The 23,250-nt window shown below is 49.6% G+C and overlaps 1 protein-coding gene across 1 annotated transcript in view; it reads right to left on the reverse strand.

Annotated features, from left to right (window-relative positions):
* Positions 1-23,250, reverse strand: part of LOC133356281 (neurexin-1-beta-like) — a 589,715-nt gene that overhangs the window by 87,286 nt on the left and 479,179 nt on the right. The window contains exons 4-5 of the mRNA XM_061573704.1: positions 17,969-18,078; positions 13,403-13,759 (exon numbers count right to left, since the gene is read on the reverse strand). Coding sequence (XP_061429688.1) covers positions 13,403-13,759; positions 17,969-18,078 — 467 coding nt within the window. The remainder of the gene's footprint in view (positions 1-13,402; positions 13,760-17,968; positions 18,079-23,250) is intronic.

Genomic DNA, 23,250 nt, shown 5'->3' on the forward strand with positions numbered 1-23,250 from the left:
GTTTCCTTTTGGCTTACGATCGGTGTAGGTTTAATGTCAACGTTTAATACCGCGCATAGCCATCCGCCACCCGACAGAGCCCATGACTTCAAGTGGTTACGTGGGCGACAAGTACCAATATGTGTTCCCACCTTTGACAAATCTTACGCACGACGTTTCATTGGAGATTACATCCGGCATTAGGCAGGCGTTAACAAAACAAAAGAAAAGCCAAGTTTGCTTCCCCAAACAACGCTCGTCCGGATTGTCCGAAGTAAAAAAACCCCACAAACCCGAATCAATTGGCGTATTTGGACAACGGCGTGACACACTCTATTTGGTAATAGTAATAGTTTTTTTACCCTGTCAACTCGTACAAAACGGACACCTTTATACAAGGGATCATGTTTGCAATAACCACAACACAAGCAGTCAAAATGCAAACAAAAAGAAACAACTCTGATAATGACAATAATTTGCACTGTCCCAGAAGTTGATTGGTCCACACCCGAGACAGCTTTTCTTAGAGCCTAGTCTCCATTGGTGTTGGACCAGATGACGCCAAAAGGCGCAAAACATGATCCCTTGTATAAAGGTGTCAGTTTTTGTCCCAGTTGAAAGGGTAAAACCCTACTACTATATTTTGCCACTGGTAAAGGAGATGTCTCATAGTGTAAACACTCCATTTGTTTGTCCGTGTCGGCGGAGTCTTATAATTACAACAACAAAAATAAAGAAATGCGGCGTCGTGCTCGATTGCGTGACGCCGACACGCCGATGCCGGCTCACTAAGAGAGCGGTTGCCTCGTCGCAGGCGTTGTCGCGACGAGGCACCGACAACTTAACGGCCGCGATGTCTCTCCCGGAGCCCGGGTGACGGATCGGCGGTGACAATCGCCGATATAATTGGCCGTTCGCGCAAGACGAGGGAGGGAACACAACATCGGATGCACGGTGCCCCTTTCGTGCGCGTAATAGCGGATGCGGTCTTGCAGCAAGTTTTTGCTAACTTTAGTTTGTTTTTTGTTTTTCCCCTCCCCCGGGACCCTATTAAGCCTTGTAAACATGCATTGCTTAGCGGCGGCTTTAATAAGGTGTGCTATAACAAAGCCTGACTCTTTCTCCCCCCCCCCCCCCCCCCCCCCCCATGTATGTTGCGTATATGCTGCGGGAAGGGCGAATGTTATAGCTGGCATCGTTCAAATAAGGAGGCTTCAAACGGCACGGGGAGATCCTCTGCCATCATCTCGTTTAAATGTACTTGTTTTGGTCCCGGGTTTTGTTTGGTTAATTCACCCTTCTCCATCCACCCGGGGATTTGATGAATTATCATGATCCAGGACCGTGATTCGATTCAAGAATCAATGCATGCTTTTGCATCGTGAACCAATTATTTTCCAGTCTCATTCGTACGGTCGTATTTAGGCCATTCATCTGAACAGAACGTCTCTCTGTTGTTATTTGCATACGTTCTGCAATAGCCCACTCTCAGCGAGCACGTTTTGTGCATTGCGACATTTTCAAATGGATTGTTCTCTACTTGTTTTCCCCCCGTCAGCCAGCGCCCTGTGGTTCAGACGGGGAGCGTTCTCACCAAAGTCGTCCCGGAGACCCAGCAGTATTTTGTTGAACCAAGCCGCGTCAGATGAGCCTTCTTAATAATCCCACCTCCCCGCTAACGATGTGAGCCCACGACACTTTGGACAGCTCAACAGGGTAATATTTGTCTTTGTGCGCATAGGGGTTTCTCTCACCCCCCCCCCTTTTAAATAACTCTACGCTCCGAATATACATGCGGTCGTAAGTTAGTCGTGCAAATACTGTGACTAATGCAGCACGACCACAGCGTTGAGTGTCATAGATTTGTCATTTCTCGCCGCTGTGAGTAGCGCCGCACAGAGATGACCTTGCGCTAAGAGTTTCTCTCCAGAAAATGGGGCCTTTTATGAACGACAAACAACATACCTCATCATGCACAATAGAGCAGTAATAATGATGATAAAAAAAGTTAAAGCGTGTGTACATATACGCGTGCTTGTGGTTTGTACGGGAAAGGGGGGGAGGTGATGTCTCATACAAATAATTTGTTTTGTTATAACACACGGAGACATTTCATGGGCGGCCGTGTTTTTCGTACCTCTTTACATTTCCACATGTTTTTGCTTTCTCCACGCGCCGCGCAGGTAATGCCTTCTGAGAACGGCTGCCTGCCCGTTTTAATATAAATAACAAAATAAATAATTTCGTCCGAGTTGAGATATCTGTGCCGCGCATCTTTCCGTCCGAAGCGCGCACTTTTTGTTTCCGACAGAGGCTCGGAGCAAGGGCTGTAAGAGCCATTTGCGAAATTACTTTCGGAACTTGGTGAGACAGCGCGCACGTGCGTGTGTGTGTGTCTGAGGATGTGTCGGGAGCGGTGGCACAGCGGTTAGCGCGCTGCTCTATGAACCCGACCCACCCGAGTTCGATTCCCGCTCACGGCCAACACCAGTGATGAATATCTGAACCGGTCCTGGGCCTCCCCCTAGGTCGACTGAGGAGACAAGGCGGCCGGGCATGGCGCTGGCCACCCACCCCCTCGTGTGCCGTTGTGGCCTTCATAGGCGCTCGCTAACAGCACTTGCCCCAACAGTCTGTTAAGGCTATACGTTTTTTTGTCTTTGTACGAGTGGATACACGTGCGCGAGCGAATGTGGATAATACGTTTCATTGGAGCGTCCGCCTCTCCTTTTTGTAATTTACATGGCATCATATCGTACGACTAATAGGAAGCAATGTTCCAACAATGCTTTGTCTGCACATAAACCACTTTATCTTGCCGAAGCCTAATTTAATTTTGGAGCTCCCACTGCTATAGATTAGACCCAATAGTTGCAAGTACATGGCTGTTTGGCTGCTGGTTGCCCGCAAACCATCGACCGGTCTCCTTTTCCTAACTTCTCAAAAACCTTTGCTCAATTCAAGAAATGGATCGCAACCGCCTCTTGCTAAGCCATCGAACAAAGGCGGTCACTACAGCATCGCGCGGCGCTTTCAAATGCGCTTCTGCGGCCGTCTGGAACGCTCTTCCTTCCGGTGTTAGGAAACCACTGGAAAGCCATGCACTTTAAATAATCGAGTTTGACAAACTCATTGCTTAAAAACTGCTTTTTGTGTGTTAGTTTGTTGTCGTTCCCCCCCGCGCACCTCCGATTAGCACGGTTGGCTACGTACGGTGCGAAAGAAGTTCGTGGTCAGAAAGCGTTTGACAAACATTGCTGCCGGGTCCCGAGACCTCTCGGTGTGCGTTCCACGGTGTCGTCCCGACGTTCCGGAAGAACCGCCGGCAGAGCCTCGCGCAGAACTCCACGCGAACAATTTCCGCTAATTGGTCGCACGTCGAGACATGCGACATCAAGGGTAGCGCGTTCATATTCCTCCTCCCCCCCCCACCCCCACCCCGACCTCAACCCCGTCAGTGCCGTTTCCAGTCGGGGCTGGCAACTGCTCTGCCGTGGCGCCTTACACGCGCGCCTAACGACGCGCTGTCACGATAACCAGCGCGCGATGAATTGGGTTGCGCCACCGCTGCTTCGCAAATTGACACGGCTTGTGGGGGGAGTGGCGGGAGCTTGATGGTCCAGCGGCGCCGCGGTCCCCCGAAGCCGCAGCCAGCGCCGCCGGCTGAGCAAGCGGGCTCCGCACGGACACCGCAGACGCGTGGCCGGGCGGCTCGGAGCTGAGCCGGCGCCGTTGAGTTCCTCGGGTTAAGCCCGAGGACCTCCAAGTGTCGGTGAGTCGATGGTCTCGGCCGTCGCATTGAAATTTGGTTCAGCGCTTACTTTTTTGGCGACGTTACCACTCCGAGAATTGAAATGTCGCCGTCTGAACCTCGCGCTCTCGCACGCAGAGCGGGTGGGTGGGCAAGCGCTGACCGTAGGTCACTTGAAGGGATCTCAGCGACGTCACCGCGATATCCGATTCCGTGGGCCGTTCTGCGACGCAACGGGTCGCACTGCTCTGCGTGTCATAGCAGAAACGGGAAAGAATGTTCTTTATACCGCGTGTCACATTTGTTGCGTCTCTCAGTGTAACGCCGAGCACCATTGTAACACGCACTGTCCACCAATGAACGTTAAAGAGACAAGGGTGCAGCCCTGCATGTGGTTTTGCTCGTGCAAATGCTGGCAGATGGACGTCCACTCGAGGAGAGGGCCCCTTCCGTCGGCCTTTCCTTGCACGCTGGCGAGACGTCACGAAAGAGGTGGGGGTACCCACACTTTACCCCCCACCACACACGGCTTTTCGACGACGGAACGACATCGGAGTTACCCGTTTATGCTGCTGGGCGGACAGAGTAGTTGGCGTGGGATTTAAGAAATGTGCACCCATCCTTGTTTCAACTGCCGGGAGATTGAGTCGAGCCAATGCAGTGTGTTCACTATTATCCCACAGCAGCAACGTACTACCGATATGCATAGGGGCGCCACGGTGGCGAGATGTTAACTACCTCGCCTGGTATACAGGAGGTCGTGGGTACGATCCCGAACCTGACGCCTGCTGCTGTATATTTGGAGTCTCCGTGTCTCTCTCTTTCTTCATCATCACGGTGGCTAGAAGATGTTAACTACTTCGCCTGGTATACAGGAGGTCGTGGGTACGATCCCGACCCTGACGCCTGCTGCTGTATATTTGGAGTCTCCGTGTCTCTCTCTCATCATCATCACGGTGGCTAGGAGATGTTAACTACCTTGCCTGGTATACAGGAGGTCGTGGGTACGATCCCGACCCTGACACCTGCTGCTGTATATTTGGAGTCTCCGTGTCTCTCTCTCTTCATCATCACGGTGGCTAGGAGATGTTAACTACCTCGCCTGGTATACAGGAGGTCGTGGTTACGATCCCGACCCTGACGCCTGCTGCTGTATATTTGGAGTCTCCGTGTCTCTCTCTCATCATCATCACGGTGGCTAGGAGATGTTAACTACCTTGCCTGGTATACAGGAGGTCGTGGGTACGATCCCGACCCTGACGCCTGCTGCTGTATATTTGGAGTCTCCGTGTCTCTCTCTCTTTCCCCGAGGGCCGCGTGGAGTGTTCTCTGGGTCCTCCGGCTTTTCTCCTCCACATTTAGAATCAACGGGCGTTCAAGTGTATTTGGCTGCTATAAATTTGCACGCGATAAGCCACTTCGTTGAGCGAATCATTTGCGATAACCGGGTCGCTTCTGAAAAAGAGAAATATAGCCCAGTGGGCCTTAACGTGCTTAAATAAAATGTAACATTTTAGTTTAGTTTTACGTGATAAGCCACTTCGTTGAGCTAATCATTTGCGATGGCCATTTCGATTCTCAAAAAGACATAAATAGCTTAGAGGGCCTTACCTGGTAAAATAAAAAAAATTGTAGTTTTATTTAATAAATTTTATTTTAGGTTGATGTAGCTAGAAAAAAATTGCTTAACACAGGCTATGATCAGTATTTGCATTCGCACATAATTTGCTGATCATTCATGACGGATAAACGTGTCCGTGGCAGCGGGCGGAGACATTCCATCCTTGCGGTGAGCAAAACACGTTTTCAAATCCGGTGACCCATACAAAGGGACTGTATAGGAAACCGGCATCGTGATGATCGTCTCATCGTGAAGATTCATGTTGTATTGTGTCATGAAAAATGACATCGCGGCTACCCCCATAATGCACACAATGTGCTTTTGTTTGTGTTTGGGTGTCCATCATTTTTTCACCCGTGCGTGCGTGCGCGCGTCTTTTGGGAGCGTTGGTGCTGCAGATGGCTAGCTCGCTGTTCCACGAACACCGCGAACTGAATTCGATTCCCGCTCGCGGCCGATAACAGTAGCAATGATAATTGGTTTTTTACCCTTTTATCTGGTAACAAAACTGACACCTTTTTTACAAGGAGTCGTGTTTGCATAGACCACAATACCTGCAGTCATAATGCAAACAAAAAACATAACTCTGATAATGTATGCACTGTCCTTGAAGTTGATTAGTCCACACCCGAGACAGCTTTCCTCAGCTTTCCATTGTCTTTGAGTTGTGCGCCTTTTGGCGTCATCTGGTCCAACACCATGTGAGACTAGGCTGTAAGGAAAGCTGTTTTCGGGCGTGGACCAATCAACTTCAACGACAGTGCATACATTATCAGAGTTATGTTTTTTGTTTGCATTATGACTGCAGGTATTGTGGTCTATGCAAACATGCCTCCTTCTAAAAAAGGTGTCAGTTTTGTTGCCAGATAAAAGGGTAAAAAAACTATTATCATATTTTTCTACTGGCAAATGAGGTTCCAATGGTGTAAACAGTGGCAATCATCTGAACGGGTGCTGGGCCTCCCCGAGGTCGACTCAGCGTCAAATGAGTGCAATGTGCAGTAAGGCGACAGGGCGCGATGTTTAAGCACCCACACCCCTCGCGTGCCGTGCCGGCCTTCATCGGTGCTACTCGCTAACAGCACTTGCCCCAGAAGTCTGTTGAAGGCTATACGGGGGGACTCTTTGCCTTTATTACGTGCGTGCACGGGTGCATTCATATTTATGCGTGAGCATCGATGTGCCAATCTCTCGACGCGGACGTGCAGGCTACTTTTTTGTTGTTGCTTCTGGCAGAGAAAGATTTTCATAGTTCACGCAAAGATTTCCAGTCGAAGGTAAAAAAAAAAACAGACCGCATACGTGGAATAATTACGATGTTTTCACGATACAAGCTAAGCTGCGGTGCATTAGGCATTTAATTCGAGTGTATGTTATTTTCTACCCAGCGAAGCGTTCGTTAATTTACGGCATGATCGCCACCGGAAAATCCTGACACGGAAACGTCACATTTCTCATTATTCCCATTTTAATTAAAAATACAAATATATATATTATTTTGACCACTTTCACAATACGCCGAGAATAATTGCGAAGCTCGCTGCAATCGCCGCTCACGTATTGCACTCTCGAAAATGAGTCATTTGTGGGCAGCTTTCTCCAAGGTCTTTCACACGTAGCTTTTGTAAAAAAAAACTCCTGCCACTTCCCCCCTCCCCACTCCACCCTCGTCCATGCCAGCGTCTGACCCACTGAAGCAAAAACAGAAAACTAAAATAATTATTGAACAACTTTGTTACGTAAACAATTATATAAGAGGTGGCACATTGCGTGAAATTATAACCGGCCCAAATGTAGGTCGTCGTGGTGTGGAATACCTCAAATGAAAGTGTGTATATATTTTATAATTGACAATCTTTTATCATCTTCTTGGTTCTTTCGGTAAAGTCACGTAGAAGGGAAATAATAAATAATAAAAAGAAAACATAATAAAATACATACAATGTTTTATTTTATTTTATTATTTCCCTTCTACGTGACTTTACCGAAAGAACCAAGAAGATGAATCCCTGCAGTCACGAAAGCTTAAAATCGAAATTTAAATCCCTTATCAATACACTACTGGATGAAGGCCTCCAAATGCAGTGCCGATTATGGATATTGTTTAACCATACTTCACCGCGCTGGTCAATGCGGGATAGCAAAAGCGGTGGCGGTGGGGAAGATGTAGGGGCCCAATTTGGATATTCGCTTGCCATCGACATCAGCCGTGGCCTGGAATTGAACTCGGGTCACCGGGTTCACAGCGCAGTGCGCAAATAACTGCGCCACCGCTCCCCCAAAGGTATAATAGGGTACAGAGTTTAAGTGCACGACAAAACAGAGCAAACCCGTGTCACTGCACTACTTTGTCAGTCCCCAGACCCTGGAAAAGTAATCCATCTGAGAATGCTTCAAATGAGATAGATCTATTTTTTTTCCTTCCCTGCTGCTCAATTTAATCGCCTCTCGTCCCAACACACCTCTCCCACTTGGAATTCATTGAGGCCGCGTGGCGATAAAATATACAATCCTCTCCGTCCCGAAGCATTCCATAACGGTGAGCGAATCCTGCCCACCGCTTGGCAATTGACAACCGAGCCGAGGGTGTTTCTGCTTCAGCAGCAGCAGCAGCAGCAGCAGCAGCAGCAGCAGCAGCAGCAGCAGCAGCAGCAGCAGCAGCAGCAGCAGCAGCAGCAGCAGCAGCAGCAGCAGCAGCAGCAGCAGCAGCAGCAGCAGCAGCAGCAGCAGCAGCAGCAGCAGCAGCAGCAGCAGCAGCAGCAGCAGCAGCAGCAGCAGCCGATCCACTGCTAGATGAAGGCCTCCCCAATCCGCCGCGTCTCTCATGATCCTGCGCTGTAGCAAATCATCGGGATTGAAAACTCATTTCTTAAAAAACTGATTTTTGTGTTGAATTTGTAGTCCTTCCCCAGCACCTCCAATTAGCCACGGTTGGCTACGTACGGCGCGAAAGAAGTTCGACGTACATGCGGTACATACTTAACAGACGTGGAGCATTCTCTCGTGAGTGTAGAAGGGAAAAGGGAGAATGTGTTGTTTTTTTCCATAACTACACGTGTTGGGACACGTGGGAGACCTCATTGCATGCCGTCTGTTGTCGGGCTCTACATTATTTAATCTGCAATGCGGCAGAGTCAGCCCGCCGTGTTCCTGTCTCATTAAACAGGCAACCGAGTTTAACGGGCGGAAAAAAAAGAAAAAAACCCACGAAACGAATGAAACCGAGTCGGGTGCAGTTATTCCTAGTCGTATACTAACACTGAGTTGCGCATATCCGCTATTCGGCATAGAATGACACAGGCTGCCCACGCGGTGGCTGCATGTCATGATCACGATGACCATTCCACCTTTGACGTCTCTCACGATGCTGCGATATCTCGGAAGAGGTGGTCGGCTTTTCAATGATTTCTAGATTTGAAGTTTTCGTGACTGCAAGGATTCATACTCTTTGTTTTTTTCGGTCAAGTCACGTAGGTAAAAAAAATAAATTAATGAAAAACAACTAAATTAAATCACGACGTTTCGGAGGCAACACAAGCCTCCGTCTTCAGGTGGAACCGTTACAGCCAAAATCTTTAATGATTGTCAGATATCTTGGAAGAGGTGGTCGACTCTTCAATGATTATCAGATATCTTAGAAGAGGTGATTTGATTTTTAAATCCTTTATATTAAGTTCGCTTGCTTGCTTGCTTGCGTGCTTGCATGCTTGCTTGCTTGCTTACGACCGTGCAAACCTTTCGGTCGTTTTTTTAACCCACTTCCCGTGATCCAATCGAGCTGACATTTTGCACACAGACTCGTTGTGCGAGACAATTCCAAAATTTTACACTGTTTAGGGAAAACAAATTAAATATTTAATTACCAATTGTTTAATACTGCAGACAATCATCTGACTCATAGGTGGCAGCCATCTCAAGCCAGAGGACGAGAGGACTCTAGCCGCCACGCATATAAAGGATTTAGAGTGAAAAACTTTGTTTTTACGGGTTATACTTATTTGATTGTTGAGTGGATGACTCCACTTTTTATCCCAGGCGACAGCAGACTAAGTGTTTCTCACCGAACATTCGAGCTAACAATAACATGTTTAGGAATCATCGTCAAGATACCAACAGCACAGAGTGTGTACTCTTACATACTTTAAACACATTCATAAAACTAACCACACTTCAAAATGAGCAAACCTGCCGATCGACTTTGGTGGTAACTGTGGTGAACCCATTTATACTGCTGGGGGGGGGGGGGGGGCAGTGATTGGGGGGCGGGTGGTCAGTGGGGGGGGGGGGGCGATTTAAGAAACTTGTCCCATTGCTTCAACTGCGGCACCACGTGATGGATTTGAAGCGGCGTCCTCCCGATTGCAAGCCGAGTGTGCCAACAAGTTACACCGCGGCCGCATTTCCCAAGATGCAACACGGGATTGGTGTATACGTGTATAGATATATGAGAAATAAGCTCGTGTATACGTGATGCTAACAAGCTCTAGGTTTGCTCCACGTGCATTCTGTGTACAAGGGAGAGCCGAGCATGCCACAAAGTCCACACAGGATGAAATACAATGTCGTAGAGCGGATTCAGTAATTCCTCCTTTTTTGTAATGCGGAAACCCCACAGAGCTAAATCAGACAGCCCCAAATTGCGGCACCACGATTTCCCTTTAATACCAAAATTGCAATAATCCATTTCGAAGTCGCAGCCGTGCAACGAATTATAGGGCACACCTTTACATGGAGAAATTGGCAAAAAAGGCGGCGAGTGTTTGATCATCTGAATCCCTGGTAATTCTTGTAATATTATCCTCACAAATGGATTTAGTGGATCACACGCAAATCATGGGTATAGATTCACACTTATTGCAAAGCTAAGCTAGCTAAGCTATTTTAAAACATATTAACAGGTAAGGCCTCCTGAGCTATATCTAGCGCTTTTTCAGAAGCGACTTGGTCATCGCAAACGATAGCTTAATGAAGCGGCTTATTGTCACGTGGAAATTGATAGCAGCCAAATACTCTAAACGCGTGATGTTGATTCTAAATGTGGAGGGAAAAACCGGAGGACCCAGAGAAAAATCCACGCGACCACGAGGAGAGAGCCACGGAAACTCCAAATATACAGGCATCAGTTTAACACGTAGGCTTTCGTGACCAATATTATTCCCAACAGAGGTTTTGGGTTAGATCGTGTAAATATAAATGCGTCGTTAAACACGCCACCACCCGACAAAGCCAATTAGTAAGCTTTGTGACGTTAACAAAACATGCCAATTTGTTACTAGTTCAGCACACCGGTTGTGTTGGAGAGTTTACTCACAACATTGTAAATGGGTTTACCGGTGTGCTGAAATAGTAACGAATTGGTATATTTTGTTTACGTGACAAATGTTACTAATTGGCTGGTGGCGGGTTTAACGTCACATTTATTTTCACACAATCTAACCCAAAAAACATCTCATTATGGATATAAAATAATTGTCAGGGTCGGGATTAAACCCACGACCTCCTGTAGACTTGACGAGGTAGTTGTCATCTCGTTACCGTGGCACCCCACGGTACAAACTTTGCCACAATATGGACAAGTAGGAATCCTCGCTGACACACGAGTGAGGGGGCCCCACTGTGCGTGTGACGAACTTCCCCTCTGTCTGATTCTTCACTCGCACTGCTCTATAAGGCATTGTGCCTCTGCCACAAAGCCTTCATATCCGCCTGCCCGCCGTATCTTTCTTCATTATTGACAACTTGCAGCTCAGCACATGGCAGATGCCTGCGCAGCGCGACTCACGACCTCCTCTTGATACCAAGATCCAGGATGGTCATCGTGTCTATGCGCCGCTTCTCGGTGGCAGCCCCAACAGTCTGGAACGATAATCCCTCTGCACATTCGCAGCATCACCTCAATCGCCTCCTTCAAGAGAGACTTAAAAACTCACCTCTACAATCACGTGCTTTCGAGCGACTCTGAGCTTGGCTCCGCGCCTCTGAGTTGCGGCCACTACGTCTGCAAATTTGCTCGCGTTACAAATTGAACTATCATTATTATTATTAATTCCCTCCCATCATCTCGATTTCCACGCGCTCTTACAAGAAAAATTAACCTTCGCTCAGTTCAACAAACGTGTTCACTCCCGTGCATTGCACGTGCGCTCCTGCGGCCGTCTGGAACGCTCTTCCCTCCGGTATTCCTGAGAAAGCTAAATTTCATTCTCAGGAAGAACGTAATCAACCAGGTAGGGTGTTGACTGTTATGTTATCCGACTATCTGTTGAATTACATTACATTTCTAAGTATACTAGATTTGTGTTTCTATTTCATTTATACCCGATGATGATTGCTTGCGTTGCAATCGAAACGTCGTATGGTAGTATTTAATTTATTATTTTATCTTCATACGTGACTTTACCGAAAGAACCAACGAGTAATTCCTGCAGTCACGAAAGCTCCAAATTAAGTTTTAAAAAACGTATTTCTTGAGCACTGTTTTTCGTGTTTGGTATGTTGTCCTTCTTGCGCACCTCCGATTGGCATGGTTGGCTATGTACGGCGCGAAAGAAGTCCAGCGTAAGTACGTGCACTTTCAATCGTGCTGTTTGTTGCTGGCAACTATATGATGACAAACGCATGACTAAATAACGTGCGCAAAGCAACAAGGCATCCGTATGGGATGACGGCAACGAGGTTGCTGACCTGTCTGTTTTGCGTGCTGTGATGATGGTCCTCTCCTCGTAAGTGTCGTGGAGAGATTGTAACCCTGCCATAGGAATGTGGAATTTCCACATCGGGGCTGCTGAACGGGAGATGAAGCACAGCCTCGGTGTTCACTCGAGCAGGAAATTACTTGAAGCTTTTTTTGCTTTTATTAATTTACTATGTCGGGGAAGGGTTCTAGTTCTATTGCAATGTTTATATTTATCAAGATAGCCGAGCCGAATGCAAAGGCTAAACGCAGGGAGAGGGGGGCACGGCTACATACAAGGTAAACCATGTTCAGTGCAGAAACTAAACAGGTGATACAAAACGAAAGCGTGAAGCTTGCAGAATATCTGCGCTAACATACACATTAAAGAATCTAACTCGGTGCAAAAAAACAAAAACATAATGTGCCTCGGAGCACTGATATATTGTACAGTCAGATGCGTCTCACTTTTGTAAGGTCAATGAACGCATTGATTTTATTTATTAAGCAATTAGCATGCGCCGGTATCTTATTGCGGTTATTGCAATGGTGGTGTCGTCATTACGAGATGAAGTTAGCAATGTTAACTTTGGCAAAGCAGTGGATCACCTCCGTGGGTGTTATGGAACGGTCCACAGAATGAGATGAAATCACTCCAGGTGACCCGTTTCCATCCACACTTTCTCACATGCCCTCGGTAGAGAGAAATGTGTTGCATGACCGTCAAACAAGTAAAGTTGTTTTTATTCTCAGAGCTGAAATTAGTGAATTTAAGCGAAAAAAACGAATTCAACAATGTTGTGTGTGTGTGTGTAGTTATTGGAAATAATAATTTCAACTTGTAGCGTGCAGCCGTGCGGCATTCGCCCGCTCTCAAGGACAGAGAACGACGGAGAGAAACCACTGAGGAACGGGCGTCAAATCCCCCCAAGCTCTGCGGTCCTCTACGTATTAAGATGTTTCAATCTAACGAATGAGTGCATCCCATGGACAAATCATATTTTCTTGGTTCTTTCGGTAAAGTCACGTAGAAGGGAAGTAATAAAATAATTAAAATAAAACATAATCAAATTAAATTCTCACGACGTTTCGGCCACAACGCAAGCAGCCGTCCTCAGGTGAAGAAACAAAGCTGTCGGCAGTATTCATTAAGATGCTGTCTTTCCGACAGCTCTGTTTCTTCACCTGAGGACGGCTGCTTGCGTTGTGGCCGAAATGTCGTGAGAATTATTTTATAATGTTTTATTTTTATTATTTTATTACTTCCCTTCTACGTGACTTTACCGAAAGAACCAAGAAGATGAATCCCTGCAGTCACGAAAGCTTTAAATCGAAATTCAAATCATATTTCTTACTGGTCAAGCGTCCAACGACTCACCACCATGAGCGTGTCCTGCTGAGCTGGCGGTCTGACTGGGACGTGGGGTCCAGACGGTGCCAATTCTGCTTCTCCCTCCTCATCCTCTTCCTCCTCATCCTCCTCCTCCTCTGCGGCGGCGGCCTTCCTTCCTTGCTCCGTCGTCGTGGTCACGGTTATCGTGGTGGTGGTCTCCACGAGCGTCGCGGTGGAGGTGCGCGGGCCGGCGGCGGCGGCGGCGGGCCCGGTGGGCTCAGCGGTCGCTGTGGCGGTCGCCGTTGCGATCAGCGTCGCCAGGTGGGGCGACATCCCGCGGACCACCCGCAGGGCGCCCTCGGTCCGCGTGTGCGCGTCGCTCGCGGCCGCCAAGTTCAGAACCTGGTGGGAGGAGTAAAAAAATAACAACGACGACCGAGGGCCACGTCACAGTTGCCACCCCTGATAATTGTTTTTTTTTTTACCCTTCTATCTGGCAACAAAACTGACACCTATTTTACAAGGAGTCATGTTTGCATAGATCACAATACCTGCAGTCGTAATGCAAACAAAAAACATAACTCTGTATGCAATGTCCTTGAAGTTGATTGGTCCACGTCCGAGACAGCTTTCCTTAGAGCCTAGTCTCACATGGTGTTGAACCAGATGGCGCCAAAAGGCGCACAACTCAAAGACAATGCACCATCAGAGTATGAGAGCTCGGGGCAAGCATTTACACCATTGGAACCTCATTTGCCAGTAAAAAATATGATGATTGGTTTTTTACCCTTCTATCTGGTAACAAAACTGACACCTATTTTACAAGGAGTCATGTTTGCATAGATCACAATACCTGCAGTCGTAATGCAAGCAAAAAACATAACTCTGTATGCACTGTCCTTGAAGTTGATTGGTCTACACCCGAGACAGCTTTCCTTAGAGCCTAGTCTCACATGGGTTGGACCAGATGACGCCAAAAGGCGCACAACTCAAAGACAATGTACCATCAGAGTATGAGAGCTCGGGGTAAGCATTTACACCATTGGGATAGGTGTCAGTTTTGTTGCCAGATAGAAGGGTAAAAAAACAATTATCATAATTTTTTACTGGCAAATCAGGTTCCAATGGAGTTGCCACCTCTGTTGCGTAGGTCTTGAGGAGGGTGGGGCGTGGAGGAGGTGGGCGGTAGCGCAGGTGACAGGGCAGCAGGTAACGCTCTCTCTGAATGATATTTTTTTCACCCTCATTCCCGGTGTAATCGCGGCGTGCGATTTGCAGGTGTGAGACAACACCGTGGCATTCCATGTTTTTTGGGTCTTTCGTTGAAGTCACGTAGATAGATTTCGATTTAAAGCTTTCGTGACTGCAGGGATTCATCTTCTTGGTTCTTTCGGTAAAGTCACGTAGAAGGGAAATAATGAAATAAAATAAAAACATAATAAAATAACGTAGATAGGTTCAAGGAAAATAACAAAAACTACGACGTTTCGATCGCAACACCCCCCCCCCCCCCACCATTTTTCCTGATGACGACTGCTTGTGTTGCGGTCGAAACGTCGTAGTTTTTTGTTATTTTCTTTGAACCTATCTACGTGACTTTACCGAAAGACCCAAAGAATATGAATTCCTGCAGTCACGAAAGCGTTTAAGTCAAGATGTAACCGTGCCCTTTCTTTTGCACTGATTAAGAGACTCGTTGGCTGGCTTACGTCGAGTGAACTGCAGTTAAATAACTGTTACGTAATTTGCTTCTAAACTAAACTAATTAAACTTAATCTGGAGCTTCCGTGACTGTAGGAATTACTCTTTGGTTCTTTCGACAGACTTGTTCTTCACCTGAGGACGGCTGCTTGCGTTGTGGCCGAAACGTCGTGAGAATTATTTTATTATGTTTTATTTTTATTATTTTTTATTTCCATTCTACGTGACTTTACCGATAGAACCAAGAAGATGTACAGGAACTGTTTGTAAAAGGAGTGCCCCCCCCCCCCCACCACTGCCAAATCACTTCATTGCTATGCGGCATACATGAACTAGAAAAAAATCTCTTTGAAATTAACCTTTTGATGGAATCACCCATTTTCCCGATTAGCGTTCTTCACAATTGTGCCCCGTGAAAGTGCGCTATTTTCTACCGAAAAACTAATCAGTGAGAAATTAATTTTTGTTTTTAAAATAAAGTATTTTTTACTCCGCAGCTCATAAAAGAGCGCGCGTACCTACAGAGTGTACAGTATCTGGCCAAGTATCCTTTAATAGACCATGCTGAGTGACCCTTGTGTTAAAATATTGATTGCGATCATTTGACAACCATGTTTTTTCTTTACCCACAAACCCTTCCTGCCTCCCCCTCCCCCTCACTTAATCTCAAGACTCTCGCAGGCGCACCCTGATTTTGGATATTTGACCAATCCCTAATTAACATCTCTTTTTTTACCTTGAAGGAAACCAGAGTGCATGGAGTACACTCTAAGCACACCAGGGGAAAATACTCAAATGGAATATTTTCGGGTCGGCAGAAACCAACCCACTCCAAGATGCCTCCTACAAGCCCACCATCGTACAAATCTACAGGTTTGGAGTCATCGGCCGCATCTCTTTGCGATCCAGTTGAGGCTCGGGGTGGCCGCGTTCCCACGATAATCCCGTGGCAGGTCGTCACGGCATATCAGGGAACAGCCATGGAAGATAATGTCGCAGAACTCTTTCGTTTTATTATCGTTAATCCGGTCGTTGGCGAGCAGAGGCAAAAAGAAAAAAATCGCAGAGCAACAAAGAGCACTAAAGAAGATGGAACAGATAACAATTAATGCCCTTTCTGAATAGAGCAAGATTATAAGAACTCGGGTGGGGGGGGGGGAGAAAGAGATGGGAGACAATTCCAAGTGTCGGCGAGCAGTGCGAGGAAAATGAAGCAGAAAGACAAAGTGTGGTGAGCTGCGGTGTGTCGGTTCAACAGGGTGCATGGGAGAGATGAAGGAGGGGGTGTCTGCGTATGGCACAGTAGGGAGTACAGCTGGTGGTGCATCTGCCGGTAATCTCAGTCAGCCAACCCATGGCACCTGCTGGGTCTGTCCCGAGACCTCCTGCACCTAGCCTGGCACAGTAGGGAGTACAGGTGGTGGTGCATCTGTCGGTAATCTCAGTCAGCCAACCCATGGCACCTGTTGGGTCTGTCCCGAGACCTCCTGCACCTAGCTTGGCACAGTAGGAGGGTACAGCTGGTGGTGCATCTACCGGTCATCTCAGTCAGCCGACCCATGGCACCTGCTGGCTCTGTCCCGAGACCTCCTGCACCTAGCCTGGCACAATAGGGTGGTACAGCTGGTGGTGCATCTACCGGTCATCTCAGTCAGCCGACCCATGGCACCTGCTGGCTCTGTCCCGAGACCTCCTGCACCTAGCCTGGCACAGTAGGGGAATACAGCTGGTGGTGTATCTACCGGTCATCTCAGTCAGCCGACCCATGGCACCTGCTGGCTCTGTCCCGAGACCTCCTGTACCTAGCCTGGCACAGTAGGGGGGTACAGCTGGTGGTGCATCTACCGGTCATCTCAGTCAGCCGACCCATGGCACCTGCTGGCTCTGTCCCGAGACCTCCTCCTGTCAGCGAGCCTTCGACACTTCACGTGGCCTCAAAGTGCACCTAGCCTGGCACAGGCGCCCTGGTCACGTCACCGTCACTTAGTGGCGAATGGCGGTGGTAGTAGTAGTGGTGTTGGTGTTGGTGAGTGGTCGACCGAGTCGGCGACGTGGGTGGAGGAAGCATGGAGTGAAGTTCACGGGAGCAGTGACCGTGGTAAGTAGCGGGAGAAGAGTGATAGGGAGAAAACTGACCATCGGTGAGATTAGTAAAATATGAAGTCGTCTTTGTCTTGGACCAGATATACCTTGACAAAGAGCATTTACAGTCGTCTGGATGGGTTGTACGTATGTTGAACTTCTTTCGCACCGTGCATAGCCAACCGTGCTGAATCGGAGGTGCGACAAATTCTCACCTGTGCTGCGCGTACAGGTAATCTCCACAGGTATCTCACTGCCATGGCCCCTGGCCACGTGCTCATCCCGTTGGGAGGTTACGTCGCGGGAAATTCACGCCTGCCAGCCGTTCGACGAATTGTCACGAATCGGAGTTGCGATTCGGTTCAATTCAAACATCGTCAACTCTTTTTTGTTGTTTTCTCGTGTTTGACATTTCGTTGACGTCGCCTTCTCGTGTTTGTCTTGTGTGTACAGTCAGATTCGTTCACTCAGTCTAAGCGAAATGCAACATTCCCGTGAATGCGTGCGTCTGCGGGGGAGTGGTGGAGCAGCGGTTAGCGCGCTGCGCTTACGAATCCGATGATCCGAGTTCAGGTCCCGCTCACGACCAATAACGGTGGCGAACGTTTGAACGGGTTCTGGGCCTCCTCTAGGTCGACTCAGCCATAAAAGAGTACCTGATGCGGCGTGCAAATTTCAGCAAAGGCGGCCGGGTGTGGTGCTGGCCACCCACCCCCTTGTGTGCCGTGCCGGCCTTCGTATGTGCTCGCTAACAGCACTTGCCCGAGCAGTGTGCTAAGGCTACACTGGGGGGGGGGGGATCTTTGTCTTTGACATTGACCAACTGACCTTGAGGCCATTGTAGTAAAGGCCAGAGAGGAGGCCTTGGAACGGATGGGGTCGGTCACGTCCTCCGATTCGGATCCACGCTTGGCTGTTGAAAATGGTCAGCTGCCGCACTGGGGGAAATAGGTGGAAACACACAAGCAGGCAAGCAAGACGCGGCTGTTAATGCCCTTCGTCGTCGTCATCACCATTAGTCACAGTGACGTAGGTAGCCATTGAGTAGACAGGGGATGGAAATCCAAGATGGCACAAATTGAACAGGGGACCCACAGTGGCATTCCTTGCACTGGGTTCAGTTTAGTTCAGTTAATTGATTAGGTGTAGCCCTGTGAGCCATTCGAGCTCTTGAATCGGGTGCAACCGCAACAAACAAAAAACATGAACAAGAAACATCTTAAAGAAATGGCAACCACGTTACACACCACTTATCACCCTTGATATTATCCACTGCTGGATGCAGCTCCCCCTCCCCCCCGCCAACCCCTGCACATCAGCTGACATCATCTCTCAGATCTAGACGGTGGGGCCATTCTCCTGGGCTCGCTGTCCTACGTTCGCTGTCGTTCGCGGTCGTCCGTATCGTCCGTATCGTCCACGAGTCGTCGTGAAGTCTACACGCGCCCTGACCAGCCGCGCGCGCCTTCCGCTCTCTCGGTGCAAGTTTCACCAAGCTGCCGGGGAGCACGACATTACTTGGGCACGTGTCGCGGAAGGTTCCCGCAAGAGCCCAACCGTGCCCGTCCAGTGCTACCCGCGCTGCGCCGTTGGCCTTCAGGTGGCACGAACGACGACGTCGTTACTAAAGGTCGCCCTCGTTACACACGAACGTGACCACGGTACCTCGCGGATCTCGTCGAGGATCATAAATCATCACGTGACACTCCGGTTATCCTCGCAGCAGCAGCAGCAGCAGCGGCTTTTTGTCTGCTGCCATCATACACAAGGATTGAATATAACTTTTGTATTCTCTGCCATAAGCCTGGGGGGTGGGGGGAGGTGAAGGTGGGGGGAGGAGGTGGGGAGGGAGGTGGGTGGGGGGGGCATCCAGCCCAGCCCAGAGATGTTATTGACCTGTATCAGATTGTTATCCAGGAACGCTCGCCCTGTAATGCATTACATTATGATAGCCTATCGCATTGTGCTTTGAAATGTGCGCGTGATAGACGGCACCTTTGTGGAGCAATGCGACCTCCGTGCTCTGTGCGTTGACCTGACACACTGCTCGGACACTCTCGGTTGGCAGCCGTTGCTGAGCGCGCGATTTCGGCGTGGCCAGGGTCATCGGCGGCACGTCGTGCCGGGGAGGCGTTCGCGGGGTGAGACAACTTTACTGGCAGGTGGCAACGATGGGTGGGTGGGCACACAGACGGGTGGGTGGGCGGGCGCGTAGGTGGGCGCATAGGTGAGCGGGTGGGCACACAGGTGGGTGGGCACGCAGGTGGGTGGGCATGCAGGTGGGCGGGTGGGCACACAGGTGGGTGGGCACACAGGTGGGTGGGCACACAGGTGGGTGGGCACACAGGTGGGTGGGCACGCAGGTGGGAGGGTGGGCACACAGGTGGGTGGGCACACAGGTGGGTGGGCACGCAGGTGGGTGGGTGGGCACATAGGCAATGCCACGGTGGGGCCAGAGGGATATTTGCTGTTGACAGGTAGTAATCCTGGAATCCGCGTGACTTCACGTTGATGTGGCACAGCAGCGAGGTCAATGTTGGGATTTGGATTTCGTTCGTTGCGAATGTGAAACGGCGCTACAAACGAGACGGGGCCGAATTAGAGATCGCAATCATACCAAGAAGGATGGTAAAAGCGTGAAGAAAAACGAAGTAATTGGCAAATCTAACCGTCGTTTATAACCTCAACAAACGAATCGGTGACCAGGGACTGCATCGCGTTCATTTCCCATCACGTACGTGACGCTGAATTGTCGTTACCGAGAACGATCGTCATCATCGTCGCACGCCGTAGAGAAGCGTTGTGGCTAATAATGAAAAACAATCTACAACGCATTAAATAGTCGATGCGTGCGTATATCACCGCGATGATTGAAACCCGTGGGTACGAGGGCCGCTGGTCACATCTTGAACGTGCGGCGATGCCACTAAAAAGGCGGCGCGAGGGGGATTGATGTGGGTGGCGAAATATCGCGACGTGAAAATGACGACGCTCCCAGGCACGTCCACATCCCTGGCCCCGCTGTTAATAATATCGGGAAAAACGTGAACCGAGTCCATCGTTCCGTTTGACCTTGACGGAAACCTGTGTTCGATCTCGTTTTTGTTTTTACACACACAACGTTAAATGGCCTTGTGAATACGATGGACGGGTGGGCTTCGTGGTCAGTTGATTGAATGGTCTCCCGTACAAAAAACTAATTTTATTTTGTTTACCGGCTAAATTCCACCGTCGAGCGATTTTTTTCAGAGGCGACCTCGTCACACGCTATAGCCCAACGAAGTGGCTTGTATCATCGTCGTCGTCATTATCATCATCATCGTCATTACAACTCGTGGGAATTTATAGTAGCAGCAAAATCATCTTAAGCGCGTGTTGTTTCTTAATGTGGAGTGGGGGGGGGGGATGGGCAAAACCGGAGGATCCCGGAGAAAAATCCACGGCCCCTTTTGCCTTGTTGTTTCGTGGCATACGTGAGCACACAGGTGGGGGGAAGGGGGGGGCATACTTCATCACTTGTTGTGTGCGGGGCACCGGCTGGATTCTCATTGGGTGAGTGCAGATGCTGGCAATTCGCCGCATGGCACCCATTAGACTTGAAGTGCACTTCGCCGTACCGTTCCCACTTTGCATTCCGTGCGAGTGTGAATAGAAATTAATCATGGGTGGCCCACTCTTTTGTGATGCACCACGACGATGAAGATGATGATCGCTATGAGCAGTATTAACTGCATCGTTTTGCTCGCTTGTGTGTTTCCACCTATTGTTGCCCGTAGTGCGACAGCCGTGTGTCCGCGTAGCCAACCGCGCTGATCGGAGGTGCGCGTGGTTAGGACAGCAAACTAAAGCACAAAAAGCAACTAAAACAAAAAAAAAACAGCTGACCGCTTTCAATAGCCGAGCGTGGATCCGTATCTGGGGACGTGACCGACCCCATCCATCCCAAGGCCTCCTGTCTGGTCTTTACTACAATGGCCTGAAGGTCAGTGGTCAATGCCAAAGACAAAGATCCCCCATACAGCCTAAATAGCCTGTTAGGGCAAGTGCTGTTGGCGAGAACCGACGGCGACCGGCACGGCACGCGAGGAGGTGGTGTTGGCCAGCACCACGCCCGGCCGCCTTTGTCTCCCCCTTGCTGATATTTACGCACCGCACCAGGTACTCATTTGAGGCCGAGTCCACCCAGAGGGAGGCCCCAAACCGGTGCAAACATTCGCCACCGTAATTGGCCGTGAGAGCGGCGATCCAACTCGGATTCGGCGGATTCATAGCGCAGTGCGCTGACTGCTGCGCGCGCAGGCACGCACCCGCTCAGAGCGTTCACGCGCGCGCGCACGCGCACTCACGATGACGTAGGTGCACGCGCGCGCACACGCGCACTCACGATGACGTACGTGCACGCACGCGCGCACTCACGACGACGTACGTGCACGCGCACGTGCACTCACGATGACGTACGTGCACGCGCACTCACGATGACGTACGTGCACGCACGCGCGCACTCACGACGACGTACGTGCACGCGCACTCACGATGACGTACGTGCACGCGCGTGCACTCACGATGACGTACGTGCACGCGCACTCACGATGACGTACGTGCACGCGCACGTGCACTCACGATGACGTACGTGCACTTCAACGATTTCTGCGATGGCAAAGATACACTGCTGGATGAAGGCCTCCCCAAGCCACGTGTCGATTCACTGGTTTGTTATTGTCGACTCTCCTCGTCATAGGAATGTGGAATTCCAGCCGTTTGGCTGAGAGATGAGGACAAATGCCTCAATGGTCGTGTGAGTAGGACATCACTTTCATATCGATACCTTCAATTGCCCAACCATCTAACGCCCCCCACCCCACACTTCTGTAACTCGCACTGACCAGCGCGGTGAAGTATAGTCAAATACCGTAACCCCCACAACACATCACGCACCCCAAGGGGCGACTCTCATCCAGCAGTGGAATGACAAACGGCCTGTACGCGCGAGTTCCTGTTAAGGCCAGATCACTGCACACAAGGTGATCGGGTTGTGTTGGTGAGGTTAACACTGCACACATGGTGAGTGTGTTGTGTTGGTGAGGCCGCACACTGAGATCTGGTTGTGTTGGTGAGGCCGGAACACTGAGATCTGGATGTGTTGGTGAGGTTGACACTGCACACAAGGTGAGTGTGTTGGGTTGGTGAGGCCGTAACAACTGAGAGCTGGTTGCGTTGGTGAGGCCAACACTGAGATCTGGTTGCGTTGGTGAGGCCAACACTGAGATCTGGTTGGGTTGGTGAGGCCAACACTGAGATCTGGTTGTGTTGGTGAGGCCGCACACTGAGATCTGGTTGCGTTGGTGAGGCCAACACTGAGATCTGGTTGTGTTGGTGAGGCCAACACTGAGATCTGGTTGCGTTGGTGAGGCCAACACTGAGATCTGGTTGTATTGGTGAGGCCGCACACTGAGATCTGGTTGCGTTGGTGAGGCCAACACTGAGATCTGGTTGCGTTGGTGAGGCCAACACTGCACACATGGTGAGTGTGTTGGGTTGGTGGGGCTGGAACACTGAGATCTGATTGTGTTGGTGAGGCTAACACTGTACACAAGGTGAGTGTGTTGGGTTGGTGAGGCCACACACTGAGATCTGGTTGTGTTGGTGAGGCCAACACTGCACACATGGTGAGTGTGTTGGGTTGGTGAGGCCGGAAACACAGAGATCTGGTTGTGTTGGTGAGGCCACACACTGAGATCTGGTTGTGTTGATGAGGCAGGAACACAGATCTGGTTGTGTTGATGATGCAGGAACACTTAGATCTGGTTGTGTTAGTGAGGCTGACACTGCACACAAGGTGAGTGTGTTGGGTTGGTGAGGCCGGAAACAGAGATCTGGTTGTGTTGGTGAGGCTAACACTGCACACATGGTGAGTGTGTTGGGTTGGTGAGGCCGGTACACTGAGATCGGGTTGTGTTGGTGAGGCCGGAACACTGAGATCTGGTTGTGTTGGTGAGGCTAACACTGCACATAAGGTGAGTGTGTTGTGTTGGTGAGGCCGGAACACTGAGATCTGATTGTGTTAGTGCGGCTGAAACTGCACACATGGTGCGTGTGTTGTGTTGGTGAGG

The sequence above is a fragment of the Lethenteron reissneri genome, chromosome 53 (assembly GCF_015708825.2).
Source record: "Lethenteron reissneri isolate LAM-NWPU_2019-01 chromosome 53, ASM1570882v1, whole genome shotgun sequence".
In the NCBI taxonomy this organism is placed as follows: Eukaryota; Metazoa; Chordata; class Hyperoartia; order Petromyzontiformes; family Petromyzontidae; genus Lethenteron; species Lethenteron reissneri.